At 41.8% G+C, this 14,781-nt stretch overlaps 1 protein-coding gene across 3 annotated transcripts in view; it reads right to left on the bottom strand.

The window, feature by feature from the left end:
- Positions 1-9,049: 9,049 nt before the first annotated feature.
- The window catches only part of LOC122493863 (chondroitin sulfate proteoglycan 4-like), a 70,489-nt gene continuing 64,757 nt past the window's right edge, over positions 9,050-14,781 (bottom strand). For all 3 annotated transcript variants that reach the window (XM_043598553.1, XM_043598563.1, XM_043598571.1), the window contains one exon: positions 9,050-14,437. In XM_043598553.1, coding sequence (XP_043454488.1) covers positions 12,390-14,437 — 2,048 coding nt within the window. In that variant the 3' untranslated portion in view covers positions 9,050-12,389. The remainder of the gene's footprint in view (positions 14,438-14,781) is intronic.

Genomic DNA, 14,781 nt, shown 5'->3' with positions numbered 1-14,781 from the left:
TTCCCCTCCTTTTAAGTGTGATTTGGACTTGGTGACTCCCTTATAACCAATAGAGGACAAAAAGGGAGAAAATAGTGACTTCATAGTGGAGAAACCTGACAGATGCCACTATAACCATTGATCAAGTTTAACCATTGATCACCAGTTATTTGTCATGTAGGTGTCATGTACTCCCTGATATTTACCCCTTGAAGAGAAAAGTCACTTCACTTCTGTGGTATTCCTCACCCCTCAAATTCATAACTCTTATAGAAAAATGAAAAAAAAAATCAGATAAGTCCAACCTGAGAGACATTCTACAAAATAGCTGGCCGGTACTCTTAGAAAGCAAGGAAAGACTATCAAGACACTATCGCAGATGAGAGGAGACAAGAGACGTGACAGCCAAAGGGCAAGTGGTATCCTGATTTGAATTCTGGAAAAGAAAAGAGACATTAATGGAAAAGCTGGTGAAATCCAAATAAAGTGTGTAGCTTAGACAACGGTGTCATACCAATGGTAGTTTCCCAGTTTTGATAAATGTACCACGGTTATATAAGATGTTAACATTAGGAGAAGCTGGATGAGGGTACGTGAGGACTCTATTCATTATCCCTGTAACTTTTTTGTAAATCTAAAATTATTTCAGAGAAAAAAACCAGACTACAGATAAGTTCACGGAGTCTCCAGGAGCACCAGAGGACCAATTGTGGTGGCTACAGAGCCAGAAACTGTTGCCAAACCCAGTGTTTGGCCCAAGGAACCGGGCCAAGAAAGACTACACAGCCCATGCTAGGCACAGACGCTATAGGCCTCACCATCAGCACCATGAAGCCAGGCCCTCATCTGTCATTTCTGCTTCTAGAAATTGGATGTCACTTCTGCTACCACCATCTGTCACCAGAATGGAGTTGGGACAGCCCCTGCTTCCTCCCATTGCTGGGCTATGTTTGCACAATGGCTGCGGGGAAGTTGGGACTTGAGTATCTGACATTTCAGCTTCTATTTCTGGGAAGGGAGCTCTCCTTCATAAAATAGGAGATTTCCCAGACATAAGTATGCTCAGTAGCCAGAAAGAAGGCTAAATGCCCATCATGGTGATTGAGATTGTCTAACTGGGGTGGTCACACAAGGACCCCCGGAGGAAGTAGAGTGTAGATAGGCCAGTGTTGTAGTGAAACCCGATTTGGAATAAAACCGGACAGCATTCAGCACTTAGCCCTGTAGTGGAGGTGAGATTCTGATAAGTAGAAATGCACCGTTCTCACACAAAAGTTATGTTGAACAAGCAGTAGGTAAAGTGTAATGAGAAAACTTTATTTTTGTCTTCCACTGGCCCTTTCAATCACCTCTGTGAGATCATATCTGCTAAGTTTTCAGGTGGGGGTAGGGGAGATTCTCAAGAATTTTCTGGTCCTTCTTGAATAATACACACACTTCTAGAGTCGCTTCAAGTTACACATTATGACTTCAAATTAGCATTAAAATATCAGCCTTATGTAATGGTCAAAATTTCAAATTTGCTTCTCAGTTGAGCCTTCTTCCCCTTCTACGGTTTGAGCCTGAAGTCAGGGAAGGAAAAGGCCACCCTTCCCTCACATCTGTTCTTCCTCTAACTAATCATGTTTCAACTTCTCCAGGGTTGAAGCACAGTAAGGGTACTAGGTCAAGGGAACAGAAAAGTTTCTACTTACCTGGTACTGCTATATAGTTAGAATTTGTAATCTCTATTTTTGTACAAGTTTAAAGGACTTTTCTTATGAGATTTAACATGGTTCTTCAGAATTTTTTGGAGATCTCTTATCTGTAATTCCTTGGCAAGGCAAATGCCAATATTCTCTGGCTGGTCACTTCCTTTCCTTCTCATTCCCTGGAAATCCAGGAGTTCCCCATCTTCTCCCCATTTAAGTCTTAGGTCTCTAGATCACCCTCCTGGATATGACCTGAAATGACCCCATGCCAGCTTGTTCTCTGGACGCACATCTGGCCTACAAGAAACACTCATGTAGTCACCCATTGACCTGACTGACAGACTCTGGAAGGGCTGACCTCCTATCATGGGCACCTCTGGTGGGATGAACTGGGATAGAGACAGCCGCAGATACAGCCACCCAACGTGGAACAATATACGGTCAACTTCAACAGTATAGTTCTGGTGGATTCTCCTGTCCCAGAGGCCTACTAAAATGCCAATTACCTTTCCAAATGTGATCTGTACACTAAACCAAGATGAAATATTTCTCCTTCTTCCTCACAGATTCAAACATTCCAAGTGACCACATTCATTCTATTTCTATTCCACAATAAAACCAACTTTCCCAGATAAAACTTGTTTGATTTCCATTCAAAACACATTCTTCTGTTGGAGCTCATGTTCCTGAAATGAGAAGCTTATAGCAAGAGTGCTAACAGAATGCAAATATCTTCAAAAAACACTAGCAAACCAAATCCAGAAATATATATAAAAGATTATACACCATGATCAAGTGGGATTGATTGGTTAAATATCTTAAAAATCAATTAATGGAATATATCATGCCAATAGAATAAAGAACAAAAACCACATGATCATCTCCATAGTTCAGGGAAAAAGTGTGACAAAACTCAACATCCCTTCCTGATAAAAATACTCAACACACTAAGAATGGAAGGGGACTTCCTCAACCTGATAAAAGGCATCTACCAAAAAAAATCTACAATTAGCAATATACCTAATGAGAAGAGACTGAAATTTTCTCCCTAAGATCAACAACAAAACAAGGAGGTCCACTCTCACCACTCCTATTCAACATTTTACTGGAGATTCTAGGAACGGTAGTTAGGAAAGAAAATTGAATAAAAAACACCTAATTTTGAAAGGAGGAACTAAAACTATTTGTATTTGCAAGTGAAATAATCTTGCATATAGAAAATCCTAAGGAACCCACTAAGGAACAATTAAAATAAAAATACTTTAACAAACTTGTAGATTACAAAATCAATAACGAAGATCAGTTGTATTTCTGTACCCGAACAATAACAAAACAAAATTAAATTAAGAAAAGAATTCAATTTACAGTAGCACCACAAAAAATAAAACATTTAGAAATAAATTTAATGGAAAAAGTACTTGTACTTTGTACAAAAAGTACTTGTACATTGAAAACAACAAGACACTGTTAGGGAAAAAGAAATCTAGAAAGACCTAAATAAATGGAAAGACATTCCATATTCATGGACCAGAAGAACTCACTATTACTCAGCCATAAAAAAGAACGAAATCTCGCTATTTGCAACAATACGGATGGATCTAGAGGGTATAATGCTAAGTGAAATAAGTCAGTCAGAGACAAATACTATAATGATTTCAGTCATCTTGGAATTTAGGAAATGAAAAAAATGAACAAAAGAGAGAGAAAGAGCGAGAGAGAGAGAAACAAAAAATAGATTCTTAAATACAGAGAACAAATTGGTGGCTGCCAGAGGGGAGGTGGGTGAGGGGATAGGTCAAATAGGTGAAGGGCATTAAGAGCCCACTTATGATGAGCCATGGGTAATATAGAATTGTTGAATCATTATATCGTACACATGAAACAAATAAAAAACTCTATGTTAACTATGCTGGAATTAAAATAAATAAATAAATAATAAAAAAGATACAGTAGTCTCCAAATTTATGGATTCAATGCAATTTCTATCAAAGTCTTCACTGCCTTCTGTGCAGAAATTGACAAGCTGATTCTATAGTTCATATGGAAATTAAAGGAGCCCAAAACAGCTAAAACTATCTTGAAAAAGAAGGACAAAGTTGGAGAACTCACTTCCCAGTTTCAAAACTTACTGCAAAGCTACTGTAATCAAAACAAAGTGGCACGAATATAGGTGTATATATGTTTATATATATACTCAATGGAATAGAATTGAGAATACAGAAATCTCTCACATTCATGGTCAACTCATTTTTGACATGGGAGTTAAGACAATTAAATGGGGGAAAGAATTGCCCTTTCAACAGTGTTGGGACAACTCGTTATCACATGCAATAGGATGAAGTTGGACCCCTACTTTATAGCATAGACACCGTATCTTTTTTTTTTTTTTAATTTTTTTTAACGTTTTATTTATTTTTGAGACAGAGAGAGACAGAGCATGAATGGGGGAGGGGCAGAGAGAGAGGGAGACACAGAATCAGAAGCAGGCTCCAGGCTCTGAGCCATCAGCCCAGAGCCCGACGCGGGGCTCGAACTCACGGACCGCGAGATCGTGACCTGAGCTGAAGTCGGACGCTTAACCGACTGAGCCACCCAGGCGCCCCCACACCGTATCTTAAAATTAACTCAAAATGAGTCAAAGATATAATTTTGAGACCTAAAACTATAAAAGTCTTAAAAGAAAGCAAAGGCCTCCATCTTTATGACTTCAAATTAGGAGACGGTTTCTTAGATACAAGACCAAAAATACAAACAACAAGAGGAAAAAATAGATAAATTAGACATCACAATTAAAACCTCCTCGAGGGAGGGGAGGGTAGGTGACGGGTATTGAAGAGGGCATCTTTTGGGATGAGCACTGGATGTTGTATGGAAACCAGTTTGCCAATAAATTTCATATATTAAAAAAATAAAAATAAAAAAATAAAACCTCCTATATTTTCTAGCACGTCATCCAAAAACTGAAACGACAACCTACAAAATGAGAGACACTTTTTGAGTATCACATATCTGATAAGGATTATTATCCATGATATGTAAATAACACAGTGGAAGAATAAAAACAAATAACCCAATTTTTAAAATGGACAAAAGATCTAAAGAGAAATTTCTCTAACGAAGATATGCAAATGGCCAAGTACATGATTGCATACCTTTGTGAAAACACTAAAAACTATGGAATTGTATACCTTGAGTGGATTGTTTGGTGTGTAAATAACATCTCAATAAAGCTGTTATTGGGTGTCTGGGTGGTTGAGTCAGTTAAGCATCTAACTTCAGCTCAGGTCATGATCTCACGGTTCATGAGTTCCAGTTCCTCATTGGTTGAACACAAGCCCTGCTTCGGTTGAGCTCCACTTCTCTCTCTCTCTCTCTCTCTCTCTCTCTCTCCCTCCCTCTTCCCCTTGTGGGATTCTCTCTTTCTCTCCCTCACTCTTTCTGCTCCTCACTCACCTGTGCCCTCCCTCTCTCTATCTCTCAAAATAAATAAATAAATAAATAAAGCTGTTATTAAAAACAAGTGTGGGGCGCCTGGGTGGCGCAGTCGGTTAGCGTCCGACTTCAGCCAGGTCACGATCTCGCGGTCCGTGAGTTCGAGCCCCGCGTCGGGCTCTGGGCTGATGGCTCAGAGCCTGGAGCCTGTTTCCGATTCTGTGTCTCCCTCTCTCTCTGTTCCTCCCCCGTTCATGCTTTGTCTCTCTCTGTCCCAAAAATAAAATAAACGTTGAAAAAAAAATTTAAAAAACAAGTGCGAGGTAATCTTTACTTTGAGAAACCATGAGCAGTGCTGAAATGAAATGCAGAAGAGCGTTTCTAAACTATTACAAAATACAGTAAATCTTGGTCTTGCTAAAAGTTGTGGTTAATGAGCTACCGTTTCTTAAACCCAACACAACCAGTGGAGAAAGTGCAATGAAGAGTGAGATTTTTAACTAGATGGTGATTTGGTAAAGCCGTGACTTCTTGGCTGATTCCAAGACAGAGCCTTGGCTTAGGGTCTGCCGCTAGTTCAAGGCCTCCTGGCTCCCAGCTGTGGGCAGACAGCAGTGTCCCAGAAGACCTGGGCTGTGTGTGATAAGGGGTCCGGCAGGGCACAGGCCCTCAAGGCAAGTAACCCAGAGTAACTGTTCCTAAGGGTCCCATGAAAACCATAAGGCAATGGATGCCTAGCCATAGGGTTCATACTCCCAGCTGATGATACAAGGAAAATAGGGACCACTGTCTTTGCCTGGGCTCCCTTAACAGCAAAGGCTCATCTGTGAGTGGGAGCAGGAGTGAGGGACAGGGATAACAAGCAGGGCAGGAAGAGGTTCCACACACCCATATATCTGTCTTCAATCTTCATGACAGTCTGAGAAGCCTCACAGAATGCATCTTAGAACTGTTTATACCAGGTATAAACAGGTATTTATTCCTTAGCTCCTCTTTGCTGCTGGGTAAGGGTTGTTCTGTGGGGAGTTAACTCTCTCACTTCTGGGTTGTGCAAGTACAGGCTTGCACAGGCATGCTGCAGAGATACCGGGACCCAGGGCACACTGCACCCTCATTTATGGCTATAAATATGCCTGGAACTGGTAGCCAGAGCCATAGTTGGAGGAAAAAGCCAAGCTGAGAGAATTTTAAACAATGCTTAAGAGGTGTCTGATGCAACAGTCATCAACTAAATTCTATGCAGTCTCAGAATCAACTATACAATTAGCAGGGCACAGTGAAGCATGAAAATGTGGGAGCTTTGTTCAAAAATTATTGGAATTTCAAGATGGTTACACAGAGCATTAATCCCAGCCCAGGTCCTTCTGAGGCCTGTGTGGCTGCACTGGTTGCATATGCCTGTGGAGCTGGTCTTGTCTGGACTCTTAAATAGTGAGTTAGTCCTCATCCCCAAACCTTGCTAATGCACACACACACACACACACACACACGGGATGACTGACCACATCTTCCTAAGGAACACCATCATTGAGGAGCTGACTTTTCTCTTCCCTGCTTCTCCCTGAGGTCTGGCCATGCAGCCATAAGCATGGCCTCCATACAGTTCTTGGCCCTGCTGGCATATGCTGAGGTTTTTCCAGGCCGTGGTCAGATCTGGACAAAGGAGAGAATTTTGCATAAAGTTGCATATTTTCCCCCCCAAAGTTCTTTATTATAAGAGTTTGTCCTTAAGAAAGGAAATTATGGTGATGGTAAACAGCACTTTTTATTTTGGTAAAGTTATGGTATTAATTTTTTTTAAGTGGCAGTCTTTTGCTAATCCTAGACTTAAAAAGAAAATTACTAGGGTGCTTCATTGGCTCAGTCGGTTGAGTGTGGGAATCTTGATTTTGGCTTAGCTCATGATCTCACAGTGTGTGAGATCAAGCCCCATGTTGGGCTCTGTGCTGGCAGTGCAGAGGCTGTTTGGGCTTCTCCCTCTCCCTCTCTCTCTGCCTTCCCCCTCAAAATAGATAATTAAGCTTTGAAAAGAGACAAGAAAAGTAGAAGCCTGTGAACGCTTGGGAATAATGGGATGGGAAGTGGGAGAAGGGGTAAAGGTTTCGAATCAAAGCCCTGGCTGATGTAGGGATTTGATCCGGTTTGGAAAGGAAGGGAACAAAGCAGAATATTTCATCAACAGTTCAGCAGCCCCTACAAGATAGAGAACCATTAAAATCCCTGATTTTACAAATGTTCCTGATGTGTTCTTTCTTTCATCCATTTTCTTGCCAAGGCTCCATCCAAGGACAAAGGGGAAAGCAGTGCCTGCCCAGTGGGGCATGAGCATGTGGGAAGCTCCCCTTCTGAAAAACACATCACCTATCCTTAAACCGCCCACCTGAAATTCCATTACCACATACTGCTTCAATTCCATGTACTGCTTTGGGTAGAATATGAGCCTCTCGTTTACTGAAGTGGCCTAATGTATTAGTTCTTTTAAAATGCATTAAAAATGCAGGTAAGTGGGGCGCCTGGGTGGCGCAGTCGGTTAAGCGTCTGACTTCAGCCAGGTCACGATCTCGCGGTTCGTGAGTTTGAGCCCCGCGTCAGGCTCTGGGCTGAGCCTGGAACCTGTTCCCGATTCTGTGTCTCCCTCTCTCTCTGCCCCTCCCCCATTCATGCTCTGTCTCTCTCTGTCCCAAAAATAAATAAACATTGAAAAAAAAATTAAAAAAAAAAAAAATGCAGGTAAGAAAAAGTTTTTGTAGCAGTTAGTATAGTGCCTGATGCACTGAAAATTCTGTATGGAGGTGGTGATGATGATGATGATGATGATATTAACATCACTAAATCTTAACAAAACCCAAAGAAGTAGGTTTGGAGGAAGAAATTGTTGTTTAAAAAATTGAAATTCAGTGAGATTGAATACATTACTCAAAGCCACACTGCTTGGAAGCAGAGAGCCAGGATCCAAAACAGGCAGAGTCTAGATCTAAGCACTCTGTAGTGTCTCACTCTGTAGGCCTTGATGGGAACATGAGGGGCAACTTGAGGGACAGGTGGGCGGAAGTGAAGGTGGGTGGGCCAGTGAGGTCCCTCATTCTCACCACACCAGAGTTTTCAAGTGAAAAGACGAAGCCCTTTCTGAACCTCTATTTCTCTTTGTCCTTTTTTCCATACCTTCTCTCCTGTCACTCCTTGTGTGATTCTGGAAGAACCTATCAGAGGAAACAAACCAGAAAGATCCTTTCAGGACAACATCTCGCATCTGCATCTAGGGGAACTGTCTAGTATTTGGTGTCTCACAGACAGTAGGTGCCTTATAAATGTTTGCCAATCATTATGAAAAGGCAGCCCTTTCTAAGTGTTTGCCAAACAGACAGTGGTGTTCTTGAGCACCTTAGCCAAGGGCTCCATCACTGGGCATGCCCGACAGTGGGTTCCATGCCCACTTTCAACCCTATATGTCTCCCTACACATGGCCAACCTCAAACTCATTAATTACAATGCTTCTGAAAGATGTAGGTGTGTAGCACAGTCCCATTGTCAAATTCAGGGAGTGTCATCTGATACATACCTATTATTCACCCTCCGTGTCTAACAGCCCCAGAAATCTGAAAAAACAGACGGTAAGAACAGCACCTGTCTCTACCTAAAGCAGGAATCTAAGGAAGTGCACCCAGGTGTTTGAGCAGAATCCCTGAAAGATTAGAATTTGCCAAAGCCTCCAGATATGGAACAATGTTAGACCCTCCACTCCCAGCCCACCCAAAAAAATACCTCCTGTTAAGCAAGAATCAGCAATTCTTCTGACATTAACTTTTGGTGTCCCCTTATTCATTCCCCAGTCATTTGTTAAGAGGTGGCGAATTCATTATGAAGTGCAGTTGTAGCTCTTTGTATGGGAGAAACCATTTCAAACTGATTTTCAATTTCCAAAACTAATTTTCAACACTAAACAAGAATTTGCCAAAACTTTTTATTTCATTTTTTATTTGAGCCAGCACCAAATGGTAGGCATTTTTAAAAATTGAATCCATCTGCAAATCAGAAGACTATTCTAGATGCTCTGGAAAACTTTCCAAGCTCTATATTAATTACTCTATTAATTACTGAGTCTTGACATCTGTACCTCACACTGATGGTCTTGCTTTGGCAGGCACACTCACAGACACCATGAATTCTCATTTCAAAGCATCTGTGTCTATTTAATTCCAATACGGACACTAATTTTATTTTTATGAAGTTACAGAGTTAACAGGAAAGGGGAGGGGAAATCATATTTTTTTGTTTGGTCAGGCTGATAAGCTTCACAGATCTCATGGCTGAAGCAAGGAAGAGGCCAACATGGTCATGGAGCCAACTACATCTGGCTCTTCCACAAAGAACGGGCAGTCTCCTTGCCCAGCCGAGAGAAAAGAAAACCCACTTAACTGGATGCAAAGATGTTCCTCAGCCTTCCCTTTCTGTGTACAAGCTCAAGCACATACTGCCATTCTGTTCCTTCTGAGCACCTGGCTCCTTAGAACAAGATAAATGGGCAAGGGACATTAAGGAGGACACTTGTTGGGATGAGCACTGGGTGTTATATGTAAGTGATGAGTCACTAAATTCTATTACTGAAAACATTATTATATTATATGTTAGCTAACTTGGATTTAAATTGAAAAAAAAGGAAAAAGAAAAAAAAAAGAATAATTCTGAGTTGCATAGTGATCAAACCAACCTTGGGTTAAGACTCTCAGTCCTCCTTTCTAAGGGGATCAAGTCCAAAAACACTTGAAAGGGGCTACATATAATTCAATAATACAGAAAGACAGGAGGGAATCACTTTAGGAAGAAGAGTAGGTAAGATTTATTTAGCACCAGCATTGGAACCAGAAATCTAAGACATGATTAGTTATCTCTAGGTCCAAATATGCTGTCCTTCCATTTGGTCTGTAGATTAGAAGTCAGTTTCCACAGAGAGCCGTTAAAATTGGGTTGGGACAGAAAAGCAACCCAGAGAAGCAGAAAAGGGAAAGGATGAGAAAAAATTCTTGTCCACATGGAACACATCTGAGGCCATTAGACTTTGGGGAACACTTTGACCTCATCTTTACCTTTGGAAATATCGATTTTTTTCCCTCCCGATGTGTTCCACCTGTTAACACAAGGTAAAATCTTTTTCTTTTATCAAGGAATATGAAGGAATGAATCTGCCCTCAAGCTTTGTTTTTAAATACATCCTCTTCAAAAAAAATTTGCCAAGCGGAGTTTCAATCGTACAATAGAATTTTCACCCTTTTATTCTGTTTTTAGAATATAGTTGCTGCTTACATTTGGTAATGGGTTTATTAATCCTTCATCAGGTAGACAAGAAAACTCTTCATTGTGGTTTTAACCAGGGTTTCTCAACGTTGGCATTGTTGAAATTTTGGATCAGGTAATTCTTTTGGGGGGGCTGTCCTATGCGGTGTTGGATATCTGGCAGCAGTTTTCATTGTTGTGAAAACCAAAAATGTCTTCAGACACTGCCAAATGCCCCCGCCAGGAGAAGTTGTTCCTTCCACTCTAAACTCACTAGTTGCTGGCTTTAAGAAAATCATTAAAATATGAAAAGGAGATACTAAAGTAGATATCCATTTGAAAGATCAAAATGCTTATTTCCCAAGTATTTCATATTTGAAGAGTACTTTAATAGATCTTATTCACTGTTTAACTAATTGCCATCCTCCAGCCTCCCCTAATTACAGGGTGGGGTCATCCACTGATCTCTGACATGGCAGAATCCTCTCCCAGCCCCAGGAAAGATCGTCAGTCAGAAGAATTCCATTTCTTGGCCAAATGGTTGTTCCAGAGATGGGAATCCCATTGCTCAGTTCTAGACTGAGACATAAAAGGGGGAAGATGTTTGGGAAGGCCTACCCTTACAGGATTAAAATAATAATAATAATAATAATAATAAATAAGATCCTAAGAAAAAGTCTTTTTGCCATATCTGTTTTTTTCCCACTAGAATGTCTGCCTTTGAACGTGACTGTACTGCTTAGAGCATTAGCAGGTACCTCACAATCACAAGGAACTAAGCCAAAAAACAAAAACAAAAACAAAAATGAAAAACAGAATTCCAACAGCTTGAGGAAGGTAGAGAAGAAAGAACAAAAGAGTTTCAGTACTTGATGACATCTTTGGACTGTTGAACCAGCCTCGGAATGTCCACCTCAGGCTACTTGGTAGTTGCAAGACTTTTATTGCTTAGCCAAATCAATAGTTGGCAAACTGATTTGTGGGTCAAAGGCAAGAACTAAGAATTGTTTCTACCTTTTTAAAACTTTGTTAAGAAAATGAAGGTTGTTAAAAATAAACAGCCATACATGGCCCGCAAAGTCTAAGCTCTTTACCATGTGGTACTGCACGAATAAAGTTTGCCATCTCCAATCTAAACGACTCATAGCTAATGTCCTGTGATTTGCAACCTAAAGCATTCATAACTAATACAAGTACTGATATCTTCATTTTAGAGTTATCAAAACAGGTTTGAATCAGTTGAGCCAATGGTAGGCTCAACCAGACAAGTCAGGTACAAATTTGCCATTATTTCAATTCATCGTGATGTTAAGCCAAATCGAGTCATCACAAATGCGTTTAACAGCCTTTTCTATTCTTTAGGGCTTCAAATCATATTTGTACTACAGACTTGGTTTTACAAGTCAGAATAGATAAATCTTCTCGATGAAACACAATATGCTCAGTGAATACTTCAAAGGGAGTCAAGCTGTCCTACTATCCAGAGCACCAAGGCATTTCCTGCACAAGAAGTCAAACCTACAGGCTCCAAGGAAGAAAATACATTATAGAAATACACTAGAAACAAACTTGCTGATTTGCTAAATTACCTTTTCTACTTGCTGAAACAGTTCCTGCATTTCCTTGCTGACTCACTCAGAGAGAGTGAATCCTCAGTGAAAAATATGCAAAGGCTTCCTCCATTAACTCTAGCACCCAAGTTAATACTGCTGTTCCCAGTTAGGCCAGCATGTTTGGTAGCACTTTGGTAAAGGGCTTAAATACTGACACAACCTTATACTCAGAGTCAGGTCCAGAAGAGAGCATACAAAGCTCATTGTGGAGAGCCCATCAGAAGAGTGTTGTACGCGTTACAATAAACACTTGCCAACATCTAACCACGGGACGATAACTGAGCACTGAGTGACTGTCATGGCCAAGCTTTTCTCAGTTGATTCACCCAGCATTCCTTTGCCTTTGGATCCCAGTACCTATCCCAGTACAGCAGGCGGTCACTCAGGAACAAGAGCCCTCAGTCTACACCCAATACTGGTTGTGCTTCAGTGTTGGGTTGGTTTGTCGGCAGAGCTTGACCATGTCAGGATCCAGATTCATCCATGTCTCCCAAGGAGCACATTTCTCCACTGGCTCAGTAGCTGGAGAAGCCATTTGCCCACTTAGCGGGTCCCTGCAAAGACTGACTGGAGGACTGCTGGAGCTTTTTAGAAGGGGTGTCACTGTGACAGTGGGAACAGCTATGCTCCTTTCTGGCCTAGGACTTGGGGTTGTAGTTTCCAGATTGGTCAGGGGCTTGATGAGAGGTTTTGCCTTTTCTGCCCTCCGGCCCAGCATCTGGATACACAAGGTCACGGCAGTTACTAACAGCAGGAAGACCACCACAGCCGAGGGTACAATGACTATCACAGGATAACTGCTCTCCCTGGGTTGGGTGGGTGCCTGAGGACTGGCGTCAGTGGTGTTTGGTGGCCAAATGATCCCAGTTAGAGAGGCTCTGCTGTCCATTGTAGGCTCTTGACCATGGTGTCGTCCCCAGGGATCTGCTTGCTGCTGCCTGGCCCGAGTCAGCTTCCCTAAAGTTTCTGCCTGTACTGTGGGTCCTGAGGAAACCACAAGCTTTTCCTGAGAGAAATCTGAAGTCACAAGGTTATTGGAAGTGACTAGTAAAGAAACATCAGGGATAAATGTTTGCAAGAGTAAGGGGTCAGGTGGCACTATGGTGAAGGGGAGATAACCTATTGCTGGCTGTACATGGTCTGCCCTGAGCAGGAAAGTGAAGGAGTCATTCACCATATTGATGCCTGTTAAGTTGGCATGTGGATTCAGCATTAACAATCCTTGGTCAATGTCCCTCTGAGTGAATAGAGTAGCGTTTTCCATTTCAGCGCCTCGGCCCACTCTTCGTACAAGTCTTCCATGGACAGGGGGTTCTGTCACTTCAAATTGGGGATCACTCTTAGTCCTATTAGCAAGCTCAGTAGCATCAAGGTCCTTTCTTCTCAGCTGATAAACCACTCTGTTGGCAATGGTCAAGTTTGACATAACCCGCAGTAGAGGCTGCACTCTGATGCTCAGTGTTTGTCCTGTAAGGTTGCTTTCTGGTGTAAACAGTGAGAAATGTAGCTGGTCCCCAGAGGCAGTGAGATTTGTCATATGGTAAGAGAGTCTTCCTGAATGTAGATCCTCCTGCCCAAAGCTGATGACCACCTGGTTTTCAATGAGCAGATGCCCATGTTGGAGCGGCCATGTCATCTTGTAAGTGATTTGGGGGCTTCTCCCATTGGTCATTGCTGACAGATGAGTATTGGTGATAGGAACTATTGTCTGGCCTTGTGGGAGAAGTAGGTCAGTGAGGTTCACAAGGGTGATGGAGATGGGGATGACATCCAGGTGGAAGAGCTTATAGAGTGGGTGGTGTTGACCATCGGTCACACTAAAGTAAAACACGCCTGAGGATGGGCTTCCATCTTGAATGAATAAAACCCTAGAGTTGTCAATGTCGGCCTGTGTGAAATGGTGAACAGGTATGTCTGGATGGTGAGCCAGTGCCAAAAAGCCATTATTAGGATTACGGATGATCATATATCTGATCTCCTCTGGAGGACTGTCTAGATCTTCCACTCTCAGATTTTCAGGTCCCACAACTAACCTGTTGCCCTGTAGAACTTTCAACCGAAGCCCCTTTGTCTTTAATGCTGGTGCCTGGTCATTAACAGGAGAGATGGTGATGTTAAACATCTCTTCAAGGAAGTCAGCCTTTGGCTTGGTGGCAGACTTGCTCTTTTGATTTGGCCAAACGGCAAAGGTAAAATTATCAGCCAGTGATTCAGAGTCATCGTGAAGGTATATGATTCCAAATTTATTAACTATATACTGGGAGAAATTGGGTTTTACTTTGGTAATATTCCTCTCTCCAACCATAAGGGTTCCATGGTGAGGAAGAGATATAACCTGGAACCAGATCTCATAGGAAGATCGCTGTGATTTGGGTAATTTCAGTAAGAGGTTGGAAGCATCTAAATTAGATTGGCCAATGAGAACTTTGTCTCCCTCCTTGACGGCAGCTCCTGTGAAAATATAAAGAACAAAGTGGCATTTCATTAGAACTTTCAGATGACAGGGGCACCTGGATGGTTCAATCGGTTAAGCATCGGACTCTTGGTTTCAGCTCAGGTCATGATCTCATGGTTTTGTGGGTCCGAGCTCCACACTGGGCTCTGTGCTGGCAGCACAGAGCCAGCTTGGGATTCTCTCTCCCTCTCTGTCTTCCCCTTCCCCGCTCACTCTGTCTCTCTCAAATAAATAACTAAAACTTAAAAAAAAATAGTATAGAACTTTAAGATGACAGCTGCAAAGCACTTTCACTCTCAGATTTCCTTATTCCAGTGGATTATTCAAAATGCCTTGGTTG

This window comes from Prionailurus bengalensis, chromosome A1 (assembly GCF_016509475.1).
Source record: "Prionailurus bengalensis isolate Pbe53 chromosome A1, Fcat_Pben_1.1_paternal_pri, whole genome shotgun sequence".
In the NCBI taxonomy this organism is placed as follows: Eukaryota; Metazoa; Chordata; class Mammalia; order Carnivora; family Felidae; genus Prionailurus; species Prionailurus bengalensis.
The sequence above is the reverse complement of the archived record's forward strand: the minus strand, read 5'-3'. Positions and strand labels throughout refer to the sequence as shown.